Consider the following 14,740-nt stretch of genomic DNA (forward strand, 5'->3'; position numbering starts at 1 on the left):
TCCCATAGGGTTAATGCCTCTTCTTTTCTCTGTGGTTTCAGGAAGCGAGTTGGGGTTTTCTGCTGTGGACCAAAGGGAATCTCTAGGACTCTCCATAGGTTATGCAATTCAGCACGGTCCTGTGGCACGATCTTTGAATTTAACAAGGAGTCATTCAGCTGATTGAATGACAGAGCTATTTACTTTGGTTGGGTGGATCTCATTCATTTAAAAAGTTTATTTGACTGAAATACATTTCTGAATGTATGTTGTCAATCTCAATATGTGAACTTTGTACACATCTGTGATTCAGCAGGTTAACTGTCTGAGTCACTTTAAATGAACAAAACTGTCCACAAAGCTTCAATACTCACCAACTGTGTGTGTATTCAATATGCTTTCTGCTCCTTGGTCTTAAAAGGCCCAGCAACGCTAAACTTAATTCGTTCCCTGAGAGCCGTTGCTCTCTACAGCACAGATCAACCTAACCTACAACTTAGGGCTTTAGTTGTTTCAGCATGGACATGTGATCCATTCAACAAGTGACAAAACCAGCTCTCTGGTTTTCTCTCAAGCTGCTGGTTTCCCATGACACATCCCTCTGTGGAAGACATTTGTTTCCTTGTGCAGTGAGACAAATGTCTGCAATTCTCTCAACAGAACACTACAAGAGTTCATCTTTTCAGGCCTTTTATATCACTCAGGGCAGAGACAACAAAGAAGCAGTGTTTAAAGGAATAATAATGGCCCCTGAGGTCTTAATAAAACATCTTTGACTCGGTTGGCAAAAATACCAGAGATGCAGCGCAACAGCTCTGTTTTCAGCCATGTGTTTTCAGCTCCGTTCATAGCAGCTGGATTAAGATGGCGATGTTAAAATCTTAAAAATTGGTGTTTTAGCTTTGCACAACTCATTTCAGAATATGTAACATATATGCACCATATATATGTTGTAATAGACCCCAAATAAATAAAAAAGAATTGAAATACTAAGACACAGGTGGGAAAATCAAGGGGTAACAACCAGGTGCCAGTTTAGTGTCAGTCAAATCTTAAATATCATTTAACCTTCACTTGAATTTTGACTCACCAAAAAGCTATCTTGATGTAATGTCATTATTTTGACATACAGCCAAAACACAACCCAGTGCCAAAAATACATTAAATAAATGTGCTCTTTGTTATTATAAAGGGCATTGAAAGTGCTGTTTTACTGTTACGAGACATTTTTTTGCTAGCATTCGTAAATTACAATGATGTCTTATTCTCTAAATGCAGTTTCAACTCCAGTTCACCTGTAAGTTTAGCTCTTCATGGATCAGTTGGTGTTGGATTATGTCCTACACACAGGTTTTTAGACAGCCTGAAGGAAAGCTTCACATAAACTCCTACTTATTTGACATAGCTGAGAGACAGAGTCAAACATTTGACTCCTCCATGAGAACTTTACATGTTGGAACCCGAGGCGATTTCCTTTTAAAAGAGTGAAGGAGCAGAGCAAAGACAGGTCAAAAAATGCTGTCTTTCTGTCTTTATTGCTTATCTGTGTACCAAAGTTCTGCAACATACAAAGAAAAGCAGCATTTGTTGGCCTTTACCCCCATTTCATTGATGATTATTATACATCTTAGAAAGTAAAAGTCAAACCTCTGAAGCTTCGCAATTCATTCACCAAGTAAGTGTCCATATTTGAACATGTATTCACAGATTAACTCATGAAAAACAGTGATAAAAGTCCAAGTTATAGCATGTGATTTTGTTTTCTTGGCACCAGGTCTTTGAAAAGAATCCCAACATTTATGCTTTTCCAAATGCAACAGCCTGATTATATCCTATTGTAACTATACTTTAGAGTATTCAAAAAAATGCGTGTAAATGTGAAATTGTATGTTTACCTTCAGAATGATCTTTTTTGAAGTAAAGTATGGAATAAAAGATTTTTTATTTATTATATCCTGATTAAATGTGTTATTTGAACTCATAATCTTAGGTTGTGAGCATTATTTTGTCAAATAACAAAGCTTAATGGCTTAAATGGGACCTAGTGCAGACTAAACTCCAGTCTGTTAAATTGTGAAACAGTGAAAAGAAAGTCCTGCTCTAAAACAAGTGAATTGCCTGTTGCCATAAATTCAACATCTTTTAAGGCAGGCATTACTGTTGTGAGCAAGACAAACACTTCCATGTACGTAAAATGCTGCTATTCTTTAGTTTCAAAGACACAATTGTTTTAGGGGGAAACAGTTTATTTAACAATCTAGCATTAATTTGAAAAAAATCAGAAAAGTCCATCAAGTTTGAGTTAAATGCAACACAATGTAATGATTCGTCATTGTTATCGTATGTACACTTTCTTTCAATAATTTACTCACAGACATGATGTGACACTGTGGTCATTTAGCACCATTACTAACACACGAAGTGTGTGTTTGAGACTCAGTGTTGGCGTTGCTGGAAAATTTCAATATCACGGTTATATCATGACGCTAATTGAGAAGAATCGTGTCATTACAATTACATCAGAGGAACCATTTTGGACCTCACTTCCTGTAGGCCTAGCCTTTTTCTAAACTTTGCTTCTGGTGTTAAAAATAAAGTGCCTTCAACATTCTGAGTAATCAAAGCCAAACCCGACCTTTCACCTCATATGAAGTCATGAAGAATGTTCACAGCACCACTACAGTGGATTTTAATCAGTAAACTGAATTACTGCCGTGTAAGCTGACATACTCTTACAGTATGATAAATCTTGATAATAAATTACATATATTGGTTCTCTGGTGAATGGTCAGTGAATAAAGCCAAGGAGGAAATGAGATCACAGTTTTGCGGATCTAAATGGAGTTCCTCTCAGTGATTTCTGAGTAAATAAATAGTGTAAATAGTAATTGAATCCTATATTCAGTCTGATGCTTAAGTCAACTGTTGATGTATTCACAAAAAAATGATTAAGTGCAGTCTTTGTATTTCATTGAAACAGAATGTGTTGCAGGATAATTATACACTCAAAATTAGTTCAGACTGTTTGTTAGACTGTGAGTGCATACCTATGTGTCTCAGAAATACTTATAATGCACTGTGCTTACAGTATATCAGGGATATCATCCCGATGCTGGGTCCATGCTCCCAGAGCTTCGTTTAAAATGTACTTTATTTTAATATATATATATATATATATATATATATATATATATATATATATATATATTATACCCTTTTCATCTAATATAGAGACAGCTTTCTGAGATATTGGTGAAATGTCTGCAACATACTTTGGTCAAAATACCACAGACAAACAGTAAAAAATGCTCTTCAACACTTCTGTTCACAACATTTGGTTTTGAGGGGTGGAATGAGTCTCTCTTCTGAAATGAGTGTAACATCTTTGGGCACACAGTCAGCATTGGGGTTTAAGACAAATATACAAATATATGCTGTGAATCTCAGAAAAGGGTTTATTCTTTCTTTTCTTCATGATATGTCCTCTGAAAAGGGTTGTAAAAGCCCACAAACACTGCCAAATATTCAAATGCATTAGTTTGAACTGTTTAAGTAGCAGATATCTGAAAGACAGCACACACAACTATCTGTTAGACATGCTGAGCTGAAAAATGTGTATCTTGTACCGCTTCTCTGGCTCAACTGTACCCACATCTGTTATATTGAGACCTGTATCATTATTCTTACAGGAATCGAATATCAGAGGTGGAATTGTTTCCAGATTAATGTCATTCATTGGAAGACATATCAAGTTATTTTTACATACAACATCACGGAGAAGTTCTGTGAGTGTTAAAGTGTGGTTTGGTATGATGATGAACCTTCTTCTGAGCTGCTCTGCAGTAGTGGCTGTCTCTCTCCGTAGCTTGATGCCCTCTTCTTCTTTTGGTTACGCCTCCACCTCCTTCTGGCAAAAACCGCCAGCACAGCTAAAAGTGTAGCAATCACAGCTCCAAAGATACCGGCCCCAAGTAGCCACTGCCAGATCTCTTGTGCCTGCTGGAGGTAGGGCGTCAGGAACTCCTGCAAAAACCTCTGACCTGTGGCAAGACGGATGAGATGGGATGAGCTTGTTACACACGGGAAAATGTTACAAAGGCTCATTTGGTGGACATGCTTGTAATTATGCACTGACCGGGGTCCAACAAATAGGCGTACTCATATCCTAGAGCCTTGTTAGACAGGAAGTAGTCTCCGTTTCTATAGAGTGGCAGGAAGGGAACCATATAGTAGCCATCATTGTGGCCAATAGGTGCATTTGAACTTGGGTAGCCGCTCCTGAGCGGCTGATGCGTCCTCAGCCAGCGCTCGAAGATGCTGGATGAGAGATAAAGGATGGAACAACAGCAGAAAATTATGGTGAGATGAAAATAGGATAAACAAGGACATTACAATTACATATTTGTACGGTTCTTTTTTTGTTATTTCTTTGTCCCATCTACTCTTTGCTTCCTTCCTCTCATCTCTTGTATTTACTGTCTCTCCAATTTTTCCATTCATATTAAGAACAGCAGCCAATCTGATCATTTATCACAGAAAATACAAAATGAATGAATGAATGAATGAATGAATGAATGAATGAAGTTTATTCAGTCATTGCAACACAAAACAACACCAAAAAAACATTGTACACAGCATTAACTTTTCATACAAAACCAAAAAACTGTGTTGAACAATAACTGAAAAGGCATAGGCTGAAGCAAACTGCTTATAAAAGCCTATCCTATAGTACCAACTTTCTATTTTTGGCTACCAACCTCCAGAAAACCAAAAAGAGAATAGAAAAGCAAAGAAACAACAAAAGGCAAAGAAACAATAGAAAAGCAAAGAAACATTTACAGATGGTCAATTGCACTTATAAGCTTCAAAAATAGCTTTACAAACCATTTTCTTAAATACAACAAAAGAATGATATATTTTTAAATTTATGTTAGCATCATTCCAGAATTTAATAATGAATAAGATAAACAGAAGAGAACTTTTGGCTTTCTCCAGCAACAGACGTCAGTTTTAGGTCATGTCAATAATAGGCTGGTGTGTGTGGGAGTGTTTGTGTCCACTACCTGTCAATGAAAGCGTGGTGCAGCAGGAATATGGGGTCATTAGCAGAACTTTGGACCTCGGACATAGTGCCGTTCATGAAGACGTGCAAGCCATTGTGCATGGTGCTCTGGCCTGTCATCGCCATGCCCGTTTCTGGACTGGCAAAACCTGCAGATGTATGATGAGGTTAGATGTAACAGTGGTGATCATGTTAGTGGAAACAAAAGGATGGGAAAATAACAAGCACATCAGCAGAAAAACAAGACAGAGGATTTAAGTAATTTACATGGATAGAAGGATGAGTTTAGTAATTGGGAAGTTTTTAAAATATATTTGTAAATCAGACTGTACAGTAATACAGGATAATGTAGAAAAGTGTGGGATTGGTCATGCTGATTTTTGTGCGTCTTCCACAGAAGACACTGGATCTAAATGGTCAGAAAGTCGTCATTTGTTTCAGGTTTTTCTTTTTCACTCCACATGAGGGAGATACTGAATTCACTACACCGCCCCTAACGTTCCCCGTCCTAACATCTGCCTAGAAATTCCCACATGCCCTGCAGACCTGTTTGGGGGTGTTTGCAAAGCCCCTGCCTTCTTCTTCCCCTATTCTTCTGCCTCTTTCTTTTTACTTATGTGGGAGTTTTACCCCACTTCTAATCCACTTCAAGTTCCTAATCAATGATTAACTCTGTTTTTTTATAGTATAATTGTTGTGAAGTAGAAGTGATGAAGTGTCAGAATGGTTAAAGAATGTGTGTGTGTGTGTGCGTGTGTGTGTGTGTGTGTGTGTGTGTGTGTGTGTGTGTGTGCGTGTGTGTGTGTGTGTGTGTGTGTGTGTGTGTGTGTGTGCGTGTGTGTGTGTGTGTGCGTGGGTGTACCTTCTATGACGTTTCTAAAGCTCAAGTTGGAAAATCGATCCATGGTTTCCGTCTCGTACTCACGGAGACCAATAGTGAAATCCACATCAGCTGCTGTTGGGATCCGTGGCACGCGGTTTGGATCATGGTTACCAGGGTTACGCAACAGTGGACCCTCTCCGGTGGCGTTGCACAATACCTCACGGTTATTGTACTCCTCCGGCTGGGTGCAGATCACCTATACAAGTAAAGACACACAAATATACATGTTTCTTCTTCAACTGATGCTATGGAGGTGCTGGGCTTTAATAGAACCTCAACATGCGTAAGGTACAAACGTCTAACAATCTGATATTATTCAAATTAAGTTCAGATTTATCATCAACTTCTCTGTAATTTTGGTACAGTTTCTTTTATGTGACAGCAGACCTTCCTAATTACAATTTAACTCCACTTTACTTTCCTATAATCAGTTGAAGATAGATTATTTGAAACATATGTAATTTATGAAAAAAAAACAAAAAAAAAACCCATTATTATTAGATAAGACAAATATTAACACAATTTGCAATGTCTCATGATGGGATGAGGAAGATCTCCTCCTATAGTGAACATACATAGTTTCAGGGTGAGAGATTGTCTTACCTTCCACGAGGAGAAGACAGAAGCAGGGCTGATGAGGTCGGGCCTGAGGGAGCTGCGTCCACCCATCAGAGCATCGGTGCACACCTCACAAGACTGGGCATTCCTCCAGTCCCAGTACGGGATGGTGAAGTTAAAGTCTCCTGTAAGCTTCCTTAACTCGTTCTCCCAGTGAAGCAGGAAGACTCTGTGCCAGGGCAGAAACGCTGCAGATTCATGGGCAAAGTCGATGTCTCTCCATACGTTCCCGGGGCCCCCTAACAAGGTGTCTCTGGACACGTAGTAGTGTATCCAGACAAACAGGTCGTAAGTGTTGATTTCAGAGAACATGGGGTTCTCACCGTTTTCCCCCATCTCTGCTCTGGTTACCGTGCTGACGACGTAGTCACGGCTGATGGTATTTTTGGCCAGGTTGAGATAAGATATGAACTTCTGCTGCTCAGCTGTTGACATGGTCATGATGTTCCTGCGCACTGATTCTCTGTACTGAGCACAGCCTGGACCCCAGTACCCAAACCTGCATTCACCACAGTCAAACCCTCCATAGTTTCCAGCACATCGACATGTCCGGTTGAAGAAAGCTAAAGGCCAGCGCTCTCTGTCGTCAATCCCACTGTGTGGGTACTGTGGCCCGTTGGGCTCATCGGACACCAGCACTTCTGTGCAGAATCCACGGCCTGACAGCGCCCCGCAGGGTGAGCCATCTCCATCCCACACTGGACAGCACTCCTTGGTTCTTAGTCCTTCTGAGTTGGCACATGGGCGAGGAAACTGACCTGCACAAGTCCAAATGAGCTGTAGCAGAACAAGACACAGAAACAAGCTTCTCATGGTGAAAAATCTGAGCCGCTTCAGACTTCACTAGGCTGGGAATGTAGAGTCCTGTTGCAAAACTAGTGCAGTTTCCCAGTTGCAGCTCCTCTAAACTACCATCTAACCAGCTACCAAGCCTCCTTCCACCCCCTCTCTCATGCACCCAAACACCCAAACAGCCTCCTGCTCGCTCCCAATTCATTGAGCCGTTTTGGGGGCCGTCCTCTGAAAAAGTATATGATCCCATGCATGCAGTACTTCACACACACACACACACACACACACACACACACACACACACACACACACACACACACACACACACACACACACACACACACACACACACACACACACACACACTCTAATAGGAGCATCACATGCTCAGGATAATAGTGTTGATTCCAACTTCACTTTGTCTTGAGACCAGCTGACCTCCACTTCATTACACCTCAGGCAAAAATGTGTTTTTGTGGTGTGTGTGTGTGTGTGTGTGTGTGTGTGTGTGTGTGTGTGTGTGTGTGTGTGTGTGTGTGTGTGTATGCCATTCTCCCACCCAGCAAACCCCAGCCCCCTCGAAGAAGTCGCGCCAGGAATTTACGCATGATCAAGACTATCTGCCTTGAGAGGAAAAAAATAAGAAAAGAAAGTGAAAAACAGATATTGTATGAATCATATCATCAGAATCATACAGAGACCGAATGGACCTTAGCAGAGGGCCCCGGACCCCATACTTGTGGAGCACTCCCCACAGAACACCACGAGGGACACGGTCAAATTCCTTCTCCATATCCACAAGGTGCATGTGGACCGGTTGGGCAAATTCCCATGAACCCTCGAGCACCTTGCGGAGGGTGTAGAGCTGGTCCAAGTTATCTAAGAGCTCTGCTTTTAGATAACAATACATGAAGAAACAAACAACAGTAAAACTAAACAACCATCTGAAAAGCACAATTTCCCTGTAACCTGTTTTTGTTGTGAACTAGGAGAATGATACATTTGCATTTCAGAGTCACTGTGCCTCTTCAAATAAGCGTTTGACCACATCTTGTATCGCTGATCTCAGCTTAACATTTACTTTTTGTCTCAGTTAACTTGTGCGAGTAAGCAGCACAGTTCTCAGTGATGTGGCAGGCAGAACTGTACCCTTGAAGGCAACATTAATATTTTAGATTTTCACAGTAAAATTTAATGCATTGGCTCTGCTCTGGAATGCCAAAACCTCCAAAGAGCATCCACCGCCATAAGGAAGATTATTGTCGTTTAAAACTTAATAACATCTGATTGAAGCATGTTTGCAGAATCTGATCCACTTTGAGAATAAAGTCAGAAAAGGTTATTATACATAATTGTTTTCTCTGGCAATTTAGGCTTTGATAACTTTTAATCTAGGGCTGAAGTGTTGGCTGTGGATGCAGCAAATGTTGAAGGAAGTATTTCCAACAGTTGCTTCTTTTTTTACTCTAAAACAGAGAACATTTGAGATCAGGATCTGGAAAGAAAACAAATGTCCCCATTTCTCAGTTTTCATCAATCATAGACAATGTCAAAGAAGAAAATAAAACAAAGAGCATAAAATCTTATTTTTTGTGACAAACAAGTCCATTCAGTAGAATCAGTAATCACTGGCTTGTTTATTTTCCGTTCATAAATTGAATTAATTCAATTTGTCTTCCCTCTATTTACCCTTCATCATCTGTATCCAGCAGTAATTCTGCAACAAATCAATTTCATGCCAAATAAATGAAACAGGCAGGTGGAAATCTTTGTTATTCGTACACTCAAAAGCTTTTCATATGAAAGAGGTACTTTGCAAATGTCTAAGGCACTCCTATTTTTGTTGATTTATCAAAATGTAACGACATTAACATTTGTTTACAAGAACTGAGCTCTCTTAAGCCTAAATAGAATGTAGTCCTTAATAATATCACAGCAAATATCTGTATGGGACAATTTCTTCTTCCTAAAGAATGTCTGAAGTGAAAACATTAACGAAACAAGGTATCTAGTTGGGTAACTGAAACTGTAACTGCAAAACCTAAATGACACAGATATTCCAAAATGTGCCAAAACCACATCTCTTTAAAAACCTCTCTTTTCTGATTATGATTTGAAAACAATTTGAAAATTGGTACATTAAATAAAGTGATATTATAAAATGGATTTCTAGATGGTTTATGTTAAAGTATAATATTTTGTAAAAGAGAAAAATTTATTTTTTTATGTCTTCATTTACGCTAGCCTGGTACTATCTTTAGTTCTGCTGTGATCTCACATGCACAACTTTTATCTTGATACCAAATTTATTCAAACCTAGCAGTTGCTGAGATAAAGGATGCAAAGGATGTTTTCCTCGGTCGGTGAGCTTTAAATAGACGCAGCCTACGGCGTCGCTTACGTAGGTTACGTAACCATATTCCGGCGCGATCTTAGCGAACAACGGACAAAAAAGGGATTATGTACATTCACTGAGTGAATATTATGAAAGTAAAATATTGGTTTGCACCAAGAAATGTAATCAAAACGCATTTTTATGCAGAAACTAACTCAAAATATTGATTTTATTCCCAAAAAAATAAGAAATGTCCGCCATGTTTTTTTTTTTGATTCAGTCCGCAAATGACGACGAAAAGCATTCTGGGAAATTTTCATACCCCCTCGCTCGCGAAGGGAGCATCTGCAAACCCTAGAATTGAAGGGGCTATTCTCAGCCCCTAGCCCTCGTTATGCCCCCTCCCCCTTGGTGAAAAGAGGAATTGGGACACCACTACCTTCACGGGAACGCGCAAAAGTTAGGGTTAGTGAAGAAAACGAGGGCGAGGGGTTCAATTGGGACGCAGCCATAGTCATTCAAAATTAGGTTTATCAACTTTCAGCAAGAAACCCAAAGGTTAAGTTAAAAAGGGATGAAGAATATTTTAATCCCTTCTTGGTTTGAGGAAGGTCACACTAAATAGTATTACTACTAACTAACTACTAATACTTTTGATAGAGAAGTAATTTTGTTCAGGACATTGTGTGATTTTACTTTGTGTACATCTTATCTAGATGTTAACTAGTATAGTTTCCTTTTCTGTGACCACAGGTGAATTAAAAAAGGGCCAATAATTAAAACAAAGTTCATAATTATGACTGTACTTTCTATTTGTATCTTAACAATGACACTGATAAATTATCACAGAGAGTCATTTTATCTTTGAAAAACCAACAATAATAACAGTTCCCAAGACTTTTGCACACTGCTGCAGATTAAATAAGTGTATTATGTAAACATAAAAGAGACAGAGGACACAAATACACTTAAAGGTCATATCCAGGTGTTGATATTGTCCATCTATCCATTATCGGTACACACATCTATCTTTCAGGGTCATGGGGATCTGCTGGAGCCTGTTTCAGCTTTTTTCAAGCAAAAGTAAATGGTTCACCCCAGACAGGTCACCAGCGGTCCTTAGTAATATCTATGTTTACGATTTTTTGTAAAGTAAATCCATCCATATTTTACTATACCTCCGTCTGGTTTCTACACCTGATTCCATATATTTACTGCATTATTGTTATTAGAATAATTTGTGTTATTATCATTATTTTGTAGATACTGTCAGTGTTAGGCATGCATAGACCGTGTAAATATATTCAGACTTGATACAGGAGTAAAAAAGAAGACAAATATTTTACAATCTGTTAAATTAATGCTGAACTGTAACATTTCCACTCTTTCCAAATATGTACCACACTGAAAAAATAAATCTAAGGGCATGTAAATATAACATATTTAAATAAAGTAAACTTAACACAATTAAGTTGACTGTACTTGCAAAATGTATTATTTACATACAAAAAATTAAGTAGTTTATACAAAGACTAGTCTTTCTTGATCTACATAATAATCTCATGCAAAAAGTTGACTTATTTTTTTCAGTAGATCAAGCACAATATTTGTATCAGTGCAGACAGTGAATATTGCTGCTTCCACACAGATAGATAGAGAATGTAGAGTAAAATGCAACAGCTTTTAAGCAGTCAGAAGTGGAGATGAATAATCGGGCAGGTGCAAAAATCCCGGGGGGGACAGGGGGGCCATGTCCCCCCCATTAGTAAAGCTGTCCCCCCCTAGAATAATTTGAGACAGAATTAATAATTTTGGAACAATGCAGTAGTATTTATTAGTGATGCACCAAAATGAAAATGTGTGGCCAAAACCGAAACCAAAAATAATGATAAACAGTAAAATCTCATTACACTTAAAACAAGAGTCATCACAAGAAAAATAACTTGTTATTTGACCATTTTCACCTGTTTCAAGTACATTTTCACTTGAAATAAGTAGAAAAATCTGCCAGTGGGACAAGATTTATCTTCTCATTACAAGCAAAATAATCTTGTTCCACTGGCATATTTTTCTACTTATTGCAAGTGAAAATCTACTTGAAACAGGTGAAAATTGTTGTTTTTTCCAGTGATGAGTCTTGTTTTAAGTGTAATGAGATTTTTTTGACTAAAAATTAGACATTTTAACTAGAAAACAAATATTCTTGTTAAGATTTTGGGTTTTTGCGGTGTATTATGTCAGATGTGCTGTATTATTGCCAACTTCCACCTAATACCATTGTTTTGTATTACTCTAAGAAAGGTCTTCTGCCTGTTTGCGAGATAGAGATGAAAATGTCAAGAAGCTGTAGCCTATTAAAGGAAGGCTAAAACTTTTATTCCTTGTCCCCCCCTGGATTTATTCTCTAAAATTGTACTGTTTATTGTCCCCCCCAACTACAAAACGGCATTTTCGCCCCTGTAATCGGGGTATAGTACAATCATAGATAAGAGTTCCCCCATCATCTGATCCTGCACCACGTGTCACGTGACTTTCATCCAAGCAGCTCACGTAAAAACTTCCAGGAGAGTAAAGGCTGATTTATGGTTCCTCGCCCGGCCTCTCCGGGGCCCTGCAGCCCAGCACACCCGGGCTCGGGGCAGAAAGTCATCTGCGCCGGCTCCAGGATGGATCAGCAGCCGGTCACATGCTGCCGTGGCCGGGCACGGGATGCGGCTTATCTGGCTGCAGGAACGCAGCGAAGCGCAAAGGAATGACCGACTGACGGTCACAGGACAAACCCACACACTGTACGAATATGGGAGTCAGAGAGAGAGAGAGAGAGAGCTCTTTGTTTGAACTTTGGTTACGTTTACCTCACGTAAAGCCTCAGAAATTACAGCAGGCTGCTTACTCAAGGGAAGGTGATTGGGACTCATAAACCACGCTGTCTTTACCGGATACAGACACCAGGGGGCGCTGGGAGCCGGTAAACTGAGGACCAGTTAGTACTGCATGTCTGCTGTAAAATGATCGAGGCTCGACTTGATCCGTAGTATTTATTATAATGACAAGCACACAATATCTAACTAACCGGCACAAGAAGAGCATCTCAGTAACCAAGGCAACAACACAGTGACTGCCACTCGAAACATTCCCCGTTACTGTGGCAACGTTAGTTCCGCTATATGACATATGGCCACTGCATATCCTTCAGATTTACATGAGGACATTTTTTAGAAGATTTGGTCAGCTGGACTATTTATTACTGTCATTTTAATTTTGTTGTTTAAGCAGCCATATCAATTTTCTGTGAGCGAGACCGGTCCTTGGATTTTGGTGACCCTAAACAAGATTTTTTTTGTGTCTCAAAAACACTCCAAGAGCAACCACCAAATCATACTCACTGCTTACTTTTATTTGTTTATTTATTTATTTAAAGGACAATGTGCAGGTACATTAAAAAGATGGCTGCACCAGAGTTAGCCACAATCTAATTTCCATCTGTAATCCTTGACAAACATAAATACTACACATTAGGGTTTACAATGACAGTATTCAAATACAAATACAAGAAACAGACTACTGTACAATGTCCTCAAACCACAATAAAAGGTTAACATTTAAAGCACTTAGTGCAAGCACAAAATACAGACTGATTAAAATAACATAGATCAGAATAATTGAACCTAAAATAAGGTTGGGTCAAGATAAATAAATCAGAAAATCCAAATGCCATCAGATGGTACCCACAAGGGTAATAATAGTAATAATAATACCTTTATTTATAGAGCACTTTTAAAAAACAAGTCACAAAGTGCTTTACATGCAATTAAAAACAGGAAACAAACAATTACTACAATATTAAGACACAATTGAGAGATAATAAAAACAGAAAAATAATAAAATCAGTTAAACGCAAGTCTAAAATAGTGAGTTTTTAAAAGTGACTTAAAAGAAGACAATGTGTTAGCTACCCTGATCTCCTCTGGCAGGTCATTCCATAAGCGAGGGGCTAAAACAGAAAAGGCCCAGTCACCCTTGGTCTTTAAGTTAGACCAAGGAATGGCCAGGAATGACCCACCAGCAGAGGTGGAAAGAGTACTCGACCCCAGTACTTGAGTAAGAGTACAAATACTACTGGTCAAAATTTACTCTGTTACAAGTAAAAGTAGCTCAGTCAAAATATTACTCGAGTAAGAGTAGAAAAGTACTTGCTTTTAAAGGTACTTAAGTATCCAAAAGTAAATGCTTTTAAATTTACTTTAAGTAAAAGTAAGAGTAAGAGTAAATTTCTTATTTTCCACATCAGTAAATTACTATATTTTTTCTAAATTAATTTAAGGATCTTTTAACTCTTGTTTCTGAGAATTTGATGTTGAGTTGTTGAAAGCAGAGAGGTAGTTCTGCGTCGGCAGACACAATAAACATTTGAAAATAAATGTCTGTGGTTTGTCTGTGCCCTCATTTTTTACTCGGTTGAACTCAAACATTGAGTTAAGATACGGCCAAGGATTTTGTGAAAGTCCCTGCTCCGAGTCCGGCTCATTATCAGACTCAGACGACTCAGCGGATTGTCTTTCTTCTCCTGACGCAGGCGTAGCCATTGTTGTCTTGACTTGTTGCGGCTCTGTCTTGACAAACGCAGGCTACTTTGGCGGTATCGTTTTGAGGAGGCTTGACGTATTTCCGCTTTACGTACATCCCAGTGGAGAGCGTGCACTGTGATAGGTCTCCCCCTTTGACAAAAACAGCTTGTGTCCAATAGGATTTTAGGGAAGAAGAAAAAAGAGCAGACCTGAAAGTAACAAGTACTTTTCAGCCTTCCTAGAAATTTACTCGAGTAAAAGTAAAAATATTTGTCTTGGAAATGTATTCAAGTAAGAGTAATAAGTACCAAAGAAATCTTATACTCAAGTAAAGTACAAATCCTCTGGATATGTACTTAAGTACAGTACTCAAGTAAATTTACTCCGTTACTGTCCACCACTGCCAACCAGAGGATCTCAGGGTGCGTTCAGGCTCGTATGAGGTCAGGAGGTCAGCTATGTAATCAGGAGCTAGCCTCATACAAGCTTTAAAAGTAATAATT

At 38.9% G+C, this 14,740-nt stretch overlaps 2 protein-coding genes across 3 annotated transcripts in view; one reads left to right on the forward strand and one right to left on the reverse strand.

Moving 5' to 3' along the window:
• Positions 1 to 1,963, forward strand: part of LOC133441683 (NADPH oxidase 4) — a 28,576-nt gene extending 26,613 nt beyond the window's left edge. For both annotated transcript variants that reach the window (XM_061719230.1, XM_061719229.1), the window contains exon 18: positions 42 to 1,963. In XM_061719230.1, the coding sequence (XP_061575214.1) occupies positions 42 to 162 (121 nt within the window). In that variant the 3' untranslated portion in view covers positions 163 to 1,963. The remainder of the gene's footprint in view (positions 1 to 41) is intronic.
• Positions 1,481 to 7,495, reverse strand: tyr (tyrosinase). The gene is made up of 5 exons (XM_061719231.1): positions 6,528 to 7,495; positions 5,904 to 6,120; positions 5,043 to 5,190; positions 4,115 to 4,296; positions 1,481 to 4,019 (listed from the first exon to the last, which is right to left on the reverse strand). Exons 1-5 carry the CDS (start codon positions 7,353 to 7,355, stop codon positions 3,772 to 3,774), a joined length of 1,623 nt encoding a protein of 540 aa, XP_061575215.1. The 5' UTR covers positions 7,356 to 7,495; the 3' UTR covers positions 1,481 to 3,771.
• Positions 7,496 to 14,740: the final 7,245 nt, after the last annotated feature.

Source organism: Cololabis saira, chromosome 4 (genome assembly GCF_033807715.1).
Source record: "Cololabis saira isolate AMF1-May2022 chromosome 4, fColSai1.1, whole genome shotgun sequence".
In the NCBI taxonomy this organism is placed as follows: domain Eukaryota; kingdom Metazoa; phylum Chordata; class Actinopteri; order Beloniformes; family Belonidae; genus Cololabis; species Cololabis saira.

Bases quoted from the DNA above. Each gene is read 5' to 3' on its own strand.
- tyr (XM_061719231.1), bottom strand. From the start codon at position 7,355: ATGAGAAGCTTGTTTCTGTGTCTTGTTCTGCTACAGCTCATTTGGACT. The intron at 6,121-6,527 runs GTAAGACAATCT...TTACTTGTATAG, and splicing joins CTGTCTTCTCCTCGTGGAAG to GTGATCTGCACCCAGCCGGA. The intron at 4,297-5,042 runs GTAGTGGACACA...TCTCTCATCCAG, and splicing joins CACCACGCTTTCATTGACAG to CATCTTCGAGCGCTGGCTGA.